Source organism: Mustela nigripes, chromosome 6 (assembly GCF_022355385.1).
Source record: "Mustela nigripes isolate SB6536 chromosome 6, MUSNIG.SB6536, whole genome shotgun sequence".
NCBI classification, from domain to species: domain Eukaryota; kingdom Metazoa; phylum Chordata; class Mammalia; order Carnivora; family Mustelidae; genus Mustela; species Mustela nigripes.
In genome coordinates, this window is record NC_081562.1 from 55,386,445 (window position 1) to 55,398,750 (window position 12,306).

Consider the following 12,306-nt stretch of genomic DNA (forward strand, 5'->3'; position numbering starts at 1 on the left):
GGGTCTTCCATTTGGTCTTTCCTCCCTCTTCAGCTATGCTCTATTTAATTCTAATACAGATTAAAATTATTTTTTAAAAATTATTTCTGATGGGAAAAAATTAATAAAATGCTTTTTTTCCCCAGTTTTTATCATATTTGAAAGTTTAAATTTCAACACTAGCTGAGATTTGTAAGAATAAGGACAAAGTCTTGATTCTTTCATTTCTTTTAAGCTATCCCAACATTTAAATATTACAACCACAGTTATATTAATAAAGATAATCTATATCTGCCATCTCCTTGACCCGCCCACTAAGAGAGTATTCTAGAATGACCAGGTACTACTAATAATGGCTAAAGCTGACAGTTCGTGAGAATCTTTACTCTGTTTTACCACATGTATGAAATTTTTCATAATTAAAAAAAAAAAGAAGGGAGGAAAGATAAGGTCCAAGTCCAAGGGCTCCTGAATAATAATAATAATAATAATAGCTATCATTAACAAATGCTGTTATCATTTTTGTTATGATGTGGAAAGCAATTATAAGAATCCTCTGAAGAGATTAAGGGATCAACAACTTAAAAAACCTGATTGTGAGACCTTACATCTAAAGACCATATATTCCCCTTTACACAGAGTCCAATGATGACTTTCCGAACTCTTGTTTCCTCCCATTACTTCTGCAGATGTGACACTTCTTTAGAAAATGGCTTTTCCCCTAAATATTTTTCTTTTACCAGCCACACAATCTCTACTGGGCAGAAGCAACACAGTGAAAAACAACACGTTGCTTTATCTCAAAGAAAAGCACTATTACATTTATCATACCCAACAAGTAACCGTTTTGGACAGGTTATTAGGTTTGTAAATATGATTTTAAGCCCCTTATGTCTAAAATAACAACACAAATCCTGGTTAAAGCTTGCTTGTACATTCTGAACCCAGAACAAATGAACCATTTTAAGCAATTCCAAAAGATTACCCTTGTGCTTTAAAAGTCGAGCCAACACTAATTAAATCTTCTGGCAGCTTCTGAGGGTGTGCTTTGCTGTATTACCTCAGAGTGGTTTAATTAGTTAAACTGACATTAGGCTTCTGTCACTTCTGAAATCTACCTCCAAATCTGAACCGGAGTCTCCAGTGGTTTTAACTGCTTCAACCACATTGTGGTAGGGATTAAACTATTCTGAGGCATTCCCAAATATTACAAACCACACTGAGAATATAGAGTACAACAGGAAATAGATGTGGGTTAACCAGAATATCTCCATAGAAAGGAGGTAACAGCAAATCTTCTATGGATATCACATCTGGTTTTTTGAGCAGTTTCATCAGCTTATTAAATGTCAAGACAGGACTACCCATGAAATTTTGGAATGCAGCCAGTCTACTACCAAAGTTGTTGCTATGCAACTTCACTTGATTAGACACGTTCAAGAAATAGATGACAACAGGACAACCAGGCACCTATCATAAAATGAGCTACAGTGCGAATACTATGACATCCTAAAGGAAAAACCTAAATTATGCTCACAATGAACCATTCCTCTTCTAATGTTCCAGCCATATCCAATGCAAGTAGTGAATTAATATTTACATATAAAGAGACAGTAGATCTCATTGGAGGCTAACTGATAACAATAGGGTATAAAGTATAATTCCACAGAAATGGTATTTTAAAAATGGAATATATACACATGGAAAGAACAATTCAATCATTCAGGAGGTCACTGGGGTAACAAGTAAAGAGAAATGCTTTGGAACTAGCAGGGGAAGTAAAGAGATGCCATGTACCTTGGTAAGAGAGCATAAGGGCAATCACAGTCCTTTAAAGCCTTTTAACCTAGTTCAAGACTTACTATGTCTCAGTAAATACAAGTGAATTTTAATGTGAAAAGAGAAAATACCATAGTTGATTGAGTAGTTTTATTTTTTCAAGGAGTCATGCTTAGAGCATTAAATGGCTGCAGTTATTATGCTCTTTTACAGATAGAGCTAAGAATTGCTACGGTGACCAAAGCTTTCTAAAACCAAAATTACCCAGGAAAACTAGAAATTAAGAAGAGATTTTCAATTCAAGGCATCATTATGATGAATACAACACCGCCCTGGTCAATTATACTCAACTATTTCATGAGACATTTCTGAGAGTCCCACTGTCCTAAGGTCTTCAAAAAAAAAACCTCTAATGCGGGAAAACATAAACATTTTAACTAGGGAAAACTGCTCCCTTTCCTTTCATTCTCTTCAAGCACAACTAAAATAAATTCAACTTGGAGTCTGAGTAGAAATAATAATCAACAGCTTATTACTCAAAGGCAAAGTACTCCAGTACCAGTGAGCATGCCTTATGTTCATATATTTTTTTTTAATTTTTTTTTAAAGTAATCTCTCCACCCAATGTGAGGCTCAAACTCAAGATCCTGAGATCAAGAGCTGCATGCTCTTCCAAATGAGCCAGCCAGTCACTCCCCAGATAGTGGTTTTTAAATACTATTCTTCAGTGGCTCAGATGGTTGAGAGTCTGCCTTCGGCTCAGGTCATGATCCCAGGGTCCTGGGATTGAGCCCCATGGGATTGAGCCTCCCTGCTGCACAGGGAGCCTGCTTCTCCCTCTCCCTCTGCCTATCCCCCTGCTTGTGCTCTCTCTCTCAAAGGAATAAATAAAATCTTAAAAAAAAAAAAAAAAAAAAAAGATACTATTCTTCATTAAATAGAACTATGGCTCCTTAGAGTAATAGTTGAGTCCAGGGCTGAGGAAAGAGAAATGTAAGATAAAATTGAATATATTATTGTTCTAGAAAGTGCTTTAAAATAAGGGAGGTTCCTTGAAAAACTAAAAACAGAATCACCACATGATCCACAATCCCACTTCTGGGTATATATCTAAAAGAACTGAAAACAGGATCTCAAAGGGATACTTATTTGCACATCCATGTTCACTGAAGCACTACGTGTAACACCCAAAAGGAGGAACCATCCTTTATATCCTTTATCTGATGGATGAACAGATCAAGAAAAACGGTGCATACATAAAATAAAATATTATTTGGCCTTTAAGAAGAGAATCCTGTTATATGCTACAAAATGGAGAAACTATGAGGATGTTACGCTAAGTAAAATAAGTCAGCAAACTAAGAGATAATACTATATGATCCCACTTTAGGTATCTAAAGAAGTCAAACTCTTAGATTAAAAAATGATGGTTGCCGGGACAGGGGGGAAAAGGAAGTTGACAGAATTTCAGTTTTGCAAGATCAAAAATTCTAGAGATTGTGTTGCACAACAACATGCACATAATTAGCACTACTCTTCTCTCTGCCTAAAGGTGGTTATGGAAGATTTCATACGATTTTTTTTTTTAAACCACAATTAAAAAAAGGAGATGGAGGCTCGTGAAAAGGTCACAGGTATCAAGTCGAAGGGGCTACTAATTCCAATTCTGGGATAATATTTGCAACAATAATAATGGAATATAACCTTATAATATTCTACAATTTTAAACAATAAATATCATATGTATATCCATATACATATGACAAGCTGGATAGAGAGGGAATAGCTCTTTCTTACAGGAAAATTCCAATCAATAAATATAATAGGAATAATGGAAATCGCATCAATGTTAAATTCCTAGTGCTGATAATTGTTCTGTAAGTATGTAGAATGAAAACTGGGTGAGAGATCTAATATTGCAAATACTGAGTCTGAAATTATCTCAAAATGAATAGTCTAAAAAAGAGGCAATGGAGCACAACACAAAAAGTACTGTATTAGGTATCAGGAAATTGGAATTCCATTCTTTTTTTCTCCTAAAACAGGAAGTTTATGACCTCAGGCAAATAAAAGAAGCAAATTAAACAAAAAGCGCCAAAGAATGCTGAATTTTAGGAAGAGAAACCTGGGGCAGAAAGAACTACTGTTTCTGTAGGCATTATATAAACCATAGTTAATTTTATGAGAACCAAAAACGGTTTTTTAATGCAAAAACAATTTTGAAAACCCATGAAACACTGTTTACTTACTCTCTCGAAACTAATGAAATCCATTATGGCATAGGAGGGTTTTTTTTCATATTTTAAGAGTAACACTGCAGCTAAAACATAAAAGCAATATTATAAATCGCAACCAAATATAAAAGCCAAGTCATTAGTTAACCCAAAATCAAAAATAAATGAACAACAAAACAAAAAATCTCTGAATAGGGATGATATTAATTGCATAAAGCCTCTAATTTCATTCTTACTTAGAAACTCTAGATGCCTGGAAAATTTCAGAAGCTCCTAATTATAAATGAAATACTAAACAAATAACAGTCTACAAAAATCTAACTATAACCAAAGGAAGTCTAATCCTTCTCCAAGATTTTGTTATTTCAGATCAAATCTAAAAACAACAAAAAATTATAGTACAATGAATGAATAGCTTGGGAAATCTATGAGTTCAACAAAAAAAAAAAATCACAGGGCCTGCCTTGTAATATTCTTAGAAGGTCTAAATTTTTAAATTGTAAACTACATTTAAAATGCCAAAAAGAAAAAAAGAAAAAAAAATAAAGGAGAAGCCTTTCTTCATTTTGGCTAACTTAACTATTACACAAGATCTTTAAATAGCTAGTGAGAATTTTAAATTTAAGTAGGAAGTTAAAAATACTTGTCACTTTTAACTGCTCAGAGTTTTGTTAATTCCCTCCTAAGAAGTCCCCGAATTGTGGTCTTTACCAGTATTTGACTGCCTACCCCTTCCAAACCCTTTAAAAATCAGTAAAAATAAAATCTCTATGAGCCCTGAAAAATATAATAGTTTGCTACCTACAGAGAAAAAACCTCTCAAAAAATAATGTTTTACACGGACTCCAATAATACAAAACATTTACGTGTTTGGCTAATTTCAAACAACAGCTTTAAACATTTATTTAAACTTCCCAAGCATGTTAATAATGGAATAGCTTGTATATAGGTCAATAGAGAATATAAACAAATATTACAAGGAGAAGTTGCTTTCAGGAAAATTGAAATACTAAAGATTTTGAACCCCTAATAGGCAAGTTTTCTTTAGTTAATAGTGATTCAATGCACTGTAGATAAGGAATGTTTTAAAGAAAAAAGAAAATATTCATGTCACCTGAGTATAAATTTCCTTTACGGAACTCTTCCAAGGCAAATGTGTTATTTGTTCGTAATCTAAAATAATGCAGTTAGTACCAAAAAACACTGGAAAATGTAACAATGCGAAGAAACCTAAAGATCATCTGGTTTAAATGATCTTACTGGTCAAAATACAAAGACCAGATTGTTATGTGAATTATCTAAGGTCGCTCAGTTAAATGAAAAATCAAACAAGAATTAAGGTCAGGGTGCGCTATTACAAAATGTTTCAATAAAGATCTAGAGATTAATTACCACTCATAACAGCTAAACACCGTTACCAATTGTAAAGAAGCTAACTTCTCTTTTTAAGAAAGTAGGACATTAAAATCAGCACTCCTTTACTTCAGGAGTACAAAAACCAAAGAAACAAAAAAGGAAAATTGAAATGAAAAATATCTCCACACATATTATAGTTTTATGCTAAAACATGAGAAGAAGGTTAACAACAGAACATTTTAAAAACGATCCAAGAGCAAGTTCAAACTTTGTCCCTAAAATAACATGCATGAAAATTTCCTAATTTACATAGATAAAACTACACTAACTACTAAGTGAGGCAAAGCATCTTGTTTGGTGAGGCTCTAAGAGTTTGTTGTGGCATTTCAGGAAAGCATGATTATAATCATCATCAAGCAAGTTTCTCTCATTATATATGTGTAATAATTTTTTTAGAGCCAGACACAGTAGAGTGGATAATGAGACAACAGGACATATAATTAGATGATGTACTACTTTGGCTGCTGTAGATTATAACAAGTTAAATAATGTTGCTTAAATTGTACATCAAAAGGTAACTTTCAAATAGGAATTCAAAAATATGTTATCATAAAATAACTCCAAACAGATGCAAGATGATATAAAAGGATAGCACCATGTTTACATCTCAATGAATATAAACTGCTAATCCAGGTATTCTGTTGAGCTGAGGAATCTAATGATGGTGTTTTATCAATATCATTCTTCAGTTATAATATGCCAGGAACAAATGGGGAAAAATAAACATTCATATAGTGTTAGAAAGGAGTAGAAATGGGCAAAGATTCAGGTATTTAGGCTCATTATCTTGAATATTTCCCTAAAATTGAAAATAAAATCAATTTTAAGGAGCACTGAATGTTTTAAACTGGCAAAGATTCAAAAGGAAGTACTTGTTGGTACTTGTCATATAATCAAAAGAGCTTGATCTCAACAGCAGATGATTATATTAATTTTTTAAGGAAGAATTAATCTTAGAAACAAACGATTAAGAAAAATCATAATGGGCCCTTGTGTACTTTAACAGACTTTCACAATACACAGGCTAATTTGCCAGACAAAGAAATTACAAAGAAACCTGAATACTTGGAAAACAAATTAGCATATTGATAAAACAGAGGAAGTTGTCACATGGGGAAAATGTAGTCCTGTAATTTCAGGCTTAGAATATGAAATAAATCATTCACCAACTATCAAGTTTTCAGCAAACATCCTAAACAATAATACCCTCTTTATTCAAAATTTCTTCGTACTTAAGGCCCTAATAATTTGTTTCCCAAAGTTGTGCCAGGTATAATTAAATTTGGACAAACTACCTATGGACATTATATTTCTCTAAAGCAGGGAAATTTGTAGTAAAAGACTAAAAACAAATCTACATGCCCATAAATTAGGTAAGACATCTCTTTTTATCTATAATTAGTAGGCATTGTTGTGTTTGTCAGAAGCTCAAAAATCAAAGAAGGAAAAATGAAATAAAAAGCATATAATAAAAAAAATACATTGTGAGAATAATTTAACTGACATCATTTCAATAAAACCAGTGATTCAAAGCACAGTGATTAATTTTTTCAACCAGTAAGTTGTATATAATGAGAAAAGCATCCTCAAAACAAAACAAAAAAACCCCAAGCTAATGTAACATTCTTAATTTTATATAATGGCAACAAAATGTTTTAAACTTATAAATTATTAATGATATGTCTCTACTACTGAAAAGCAGTACTACATACCCTCAGTGCTATAGATGTTTTTGGCAGTGAAACCTGACCAAGAAAAATACGAATGTTAAGACACAATGTGCTTCTGCCTACTGAAGGGTCTTATAAAAAAGAAATAAAGGCTTATTTGAGGAATGTCCAATCAGAAAAACAGACATGATCCTTTCTGCTAATGCTTTAGTATTACATAAGGAAGCCCTAGAATACTATAGTAACACTTGGGTGGGCCTAGGGGTGGGGGGTGAAAGGGAGCTCAGTGCAGACAAGTAAACAAGACGCTTGTTTGTAAAAGGTGATGAAATGATTTTAGCATAATGAATAAGCATAAACAAGTACCAGCATGCAACTTTTATATAACATCTACAGATATGTGGTCACTATCAGCTAACAGGTAGAAAAATCAGATTTATCCTCACAGACACATTCTCTCTCTCTCTCTTTTTTTTAAAGATTTATTTATTTTAGAAAGAGAGAGCAGGAGAGCAGGGGAGAGTCCCAAGCAGACTCCCTGCTCAACATGGAGCCCAACACAGGCTCAATCCCATGACCCTGAGACCACAACCCAAGCCAAAACCAAGAGTAGGATGCCCAACCAACTGTGCCACCCAGGTCCCCCTAACACTTTCTTGTATTAAAGCACCAGCCAATATTATGACTATCTTTTTAAAAATGTGGTATCATTAGCAATTCCCTGTGTACCATCTCTCTTTGCAGAAGCTCGTTTAAATCCGAGACAAACCTTTATGTTCTTTCTGCAACTCTGCACAATAAAAACCAAACCTGAAACCAATAGCTCTCCAATATATCCAGCATCTGTTATATCACCACTTGCAGAAAAGAGAGAGAGAACCTGATCTGAAGGTACAGAGAGCACAGGTGGATGAACATTCTGAGCTCTCCCCATAAGACCCAATTAAAATGAAGAGTTTCCTATGCCTTATATCAGTATGTAAAACTTTACCAAATCACAATCTTTTCTTTTCAAATGTACTATAAACTCATAGAGTCTCATCCCAAGTAAATTCAAAGTCTTTCATAAGAAAACAAGGCTCTACAACTATTATTTAATATTTTCTTAGGGTCCCAGGAAAAAACAGCTTTACCAAAAAGTTGGGAAGCATATCACCTAGACCAGGATAAGATCAGTAGATAGGATCACCTGCTACATACTAAAAGGTTAGCAAATAGTGGCTTTAGAAAGAGAAGCATTTAAAAAATTATATATTTTTCCAAAAGTTTTCAAGTTCACTATATTCAACCTAGAATCGGGTAAAGGGAGATGAAAAGTTGGTTGTGGCAGTTGCTCCTATAATCATCAACAGTTTCAGAAAGAGAAACTAACGGTTTTTTTCCCTCTAATTATGCAAGATTAATTTAGATGAAGAGCTGTGCTCTTTCCTTAATATGCTGTATACCAGAAATTTTACACATCATCATAAATTAAGAGAATAAATAATAACACCTACTCTCTACTTCCCAGATGTGCCTATGAAAAGAAAATGACAAAAGCATTGATGCTCCATTAGAGAAACTTCATCAGAATCTCCAGGGCAAAGTATAAGGGAGGTCTTTGTATGTATAATCTGGTGGAGATAGATGTACCACTAACACCAAATAATCTGTCAAAAAGGACACAGAGCAAACCTGGAAGAGGAGAAATAGATGAGAAAGGCAGGCTTTTAAGGATGCTGGTACCAGTGAAGGAAGAAGGAAAAAAGGAAGTGAGGAAGGAAATGATACCACTGCATACACATGTATATAGCTCTAGAAGACAGAACAGGTCAGAATGAATGCTAATTTTAAGATCTATGGCACTGCAGACCAAGAAAATAAGTCCTATTTAATCAATATTATATTTTGTTATATAATAGGATTCATTCTTATTTCCAAACACTGTCACTCAGAACCTCCAAAAATTCTCAGTTCTCTACCTAAATCATCCTAAACTATTCATGATTTTGAATAAATTTCTATATCTAAATACTAAAAGTAACCTGAAGTGTGGGAAATAAGACCTGAAAAACACCAAGTAAGAAACAAATGTCTTATTTACAATCTAATCAATCAGTCATAGTAAGCTTAAAAAGATACCAACAACAGAATTTTTTAAATTCCTAAAAAATAATAAATCAAGTATTCTTCCCTTATGTACAAACACTCTTGTAGGACACATGAGCTTTAAACTGTTTTTCTAAGAGTAGTAATACCTACACTCTCATGTATGGTATTACAATACACATCTGTGAACTGCTTAGAAATGGGTGTGCAATTTATAGTCAGGCTGACCCAAGTAGGAAGCTAACACCCTATCTAAAAAATAAATAAATAAATAAATAAAGAGAGCCCATAACTTTCATTTCATTAGCACCACACTCAAAGCTGCTAAAGATTCAAACACTAAGGTGGATTTAAGGAGGGGGCAGCGAAACACTAAGAGGGAGAAAATTTATATACTCAAGTCTATGCAAAATTTTCTATTAATGCAAACCAGCTGCACAAATAAGTAATGCAGTTTTTAGTATTTGAGCCTTGTGAAATACGAATGGGTTTTTCTATTCCAAGTTTCCATTCTGAAAAAGAAGGCCCTTTATTTTTCCCTCAGAGTCTCTGGCACTCCTAAGAATTACCTTTCTAAAATAATGGCTCTGGAGCCCCAATTATCTATGTTAGGAGATAAGTGCTATGGCTCTGAATAGCCATTCCAAGTCACTCCTTACACGAGAGGTCATGCATCCCCCAAAGAAATACTGTACAAGAAACTGTTTTAAGTACATGATCCATAGGACCTCGAGCATAGCCCAACTCAAAGTTGTGAAATTCAGAGCTCACATTCAACATCAAGGTATATGCCATCTACAAAACATTGTGATAAACCACTGGTTTGTGATTCACCACTGGCTTTTCTACCAGAATTCTATTCTGATTGCCACAACTTAATTCTACCATATGGTAAATATTTTCCCCCAAGTTCTAGTTAATTAATCTTTTTCCTACACAGCTCATAAGTCAATTTAAAAATTGTTTGCATGTAACCACCTTAATACTTAATATATGCCACCACCTGTTTCCAACACTACTAACAGCAAAAGTTATATATACACATATGGGCTTTGTTCTCCTGACAGAAATAACAGCTCTTCCAGTATAGGTCTTATATAATATTTGATTTGTGCAGAAACTGTCCCTAGGAAATTCATACAGTGGCTTTATCCATAATAAGGAAAATCACTCACATAAGCTTTTAGGGCTAGAAATAGAGGAATATCGATTTCTCATGCCAGTAGAGAGCTCAGAAATCTTAGAGTTCAGTGGAAGAAGAATACATAATCCCTAGCATTCTTAAAGTTGAATAAAATTTCTGTAAAAGGTATCTCTCGCACCCCAAACAAGAGGCAATAAGATCTGTATCAAATTAACATCAACTTAAAAACCATTATAAAACTGGTTTTAAAATGAAAAAGCAAGAACAAACCTCAATTTTGTCTGTTTTGGCATCTCCCCAGTATATTTTGCCTTCATCATAATCCAAGGCTAAACCATTTGGCCAACCAAGAGAAGTGTTAACCAACACTACTCGGTCGGAACCATCCAGAGCTGCTCGCTCAATTTTCGGAATTTCTCCCCAGTCAGTCCAATACATATACCTATGGAAGTATACAAAAAATGAGCTAAAAACAGATAATAAACTGTAACTTTCAGATATTCTAAAGGTAAGGTCCACCCCTCATATTACACTGGTATCAGTTAACGCCGTAGAAGGAAAAAAAAAGGACTTAAACATACTCAAAATTTATGTTTAACACAGACATAATAGTATATACATCCTTATAGGAAATTTTCAGATCAGTGTTTTCCAGAAATGATCATAAAAATGTCTTCCAATAATGAGTTCTATTTTTAGTTATGTTTCTTCAAAATATTTTGTGCTCCTTTCCACTAACAATCATCTTTTTCTTTTTTCTAAACTTTTTATTTATTTAAGTAATCTCTATACCCAACATGGGGCTTGAACTCACAACCCCAAGATCAGAAGTTGCATGCTTTCCTGACTGAGCCAGCCAGACACCTCAGTCATCTTTTTTTCTTGCTGGCTTCTCACCTGACATAAAAAGGCTATCCCAATAGTGATATTCAGATGACAAACTAACCAACCAGTATGTTAACTCCTTCAGTAGTGCCAAGTAATTGCTGTGGTTCCTGGGAGTTTACGTGGCTCCAAGGCATTGATATACACTAACGTATAATAATGTGTCACTATACTCACCTTTAGAATGAATCTCATAGTAACAAATAACATTAGTGAGTATATAGAAAGCTGTGTTTCCCTACACTGTGGCCAGGGTGCTATGACCAAAAAAAAAAAAAAATCAAGTCATTCATGTATCTTGGAATATACCATATCATTCTAGAAGTACCAAAAATGGGACGAAATTAAATCTTCTAGGGGAAGTTCTGAAAACATTTTCTTTCCATATTTTTCATGATCATGATGCAACCTCAGCAAAATGTGTAGCCAACACCCCAAATCAGCAAACATTGACTTAATTTAGAAAGGAAAAGTATTCAAAACATTCAAGGAAAAAATCCTAGCAATTCTTTAACTTGAGATTTTATTCTGATCACTATGCTCTAAAAATGTTTATTGAAAAACAACACATACTTCATATTGTTTTTCTCAATGCTTTTAGGAACCTGTAGAAAACAGAAACACCAGACAAAGTTTTCTATCAGCAGAGCTTCTTACCCAACCATGGGATCTAACACAATAGCCCGGGGTTCCTCTAAGTCCTCTGAAATCAAGATCTTCCTCATGGTCCCATTCAGCCTTGTCACTTCTATCCGATCAGTGCCAGTGTCTGTCCAATAAAGATTTCTGGCAACCCAGTCAACAGCAATGCCATCAGGATGCGCAATTTGAGCGGTGACCACAAACTGACTGCCAGATCCATCTATGAATGAGCGGCGAATGGCCCTCACTTCATCATCAGTCCAGTATATATAGCCTTCCACAGGATCATAATCTATGGCAATGGCATGACGGATGTCTTCTAATTGCAAAACAATGTCTGTGAAATCTGGTGTATCCAAAGAAATGCGTCTCAAGTCTGTCCTTCGTGCTAAAAGCAGTAATTCAGTGGCACCTAGAACAATAAAGTGAGATAAATGAAGAAAAAATCGAAACCCACAGGCAAAATTTA

General features: G+C 34.2%; 1 protein-coding gene across 2 annotated transcripts in view; it reads right to left on the bottom strand.

Moving 5' to 3' along the window:
- The window catches only part of LRP6 (LDL receptor related protein 6), a 167,728-nt gene that overhangs the window by 63,274 nt on the left and 92,148 nt on the right, over positions 1-12,306 (bottom strand). For both annotated transcript variants that reach the window (XM_059402617.1, XM_059402616.1), the window contains exons 6-7: positions 11,853-12,249; positions 10,581-10,752 (exon numbers count right to left, since the gene is read on the bottom strand). In XM_059402617.1, coding sequence (XP_059258600.1) covers positions 10,581-10,752; positions 11,853-12,249 — 569 coding nt within the window. The remainder of the gene's footprint in view (positions 1-10,580; positions 10,753-11,852; positions 12,250-12,306) is intronic.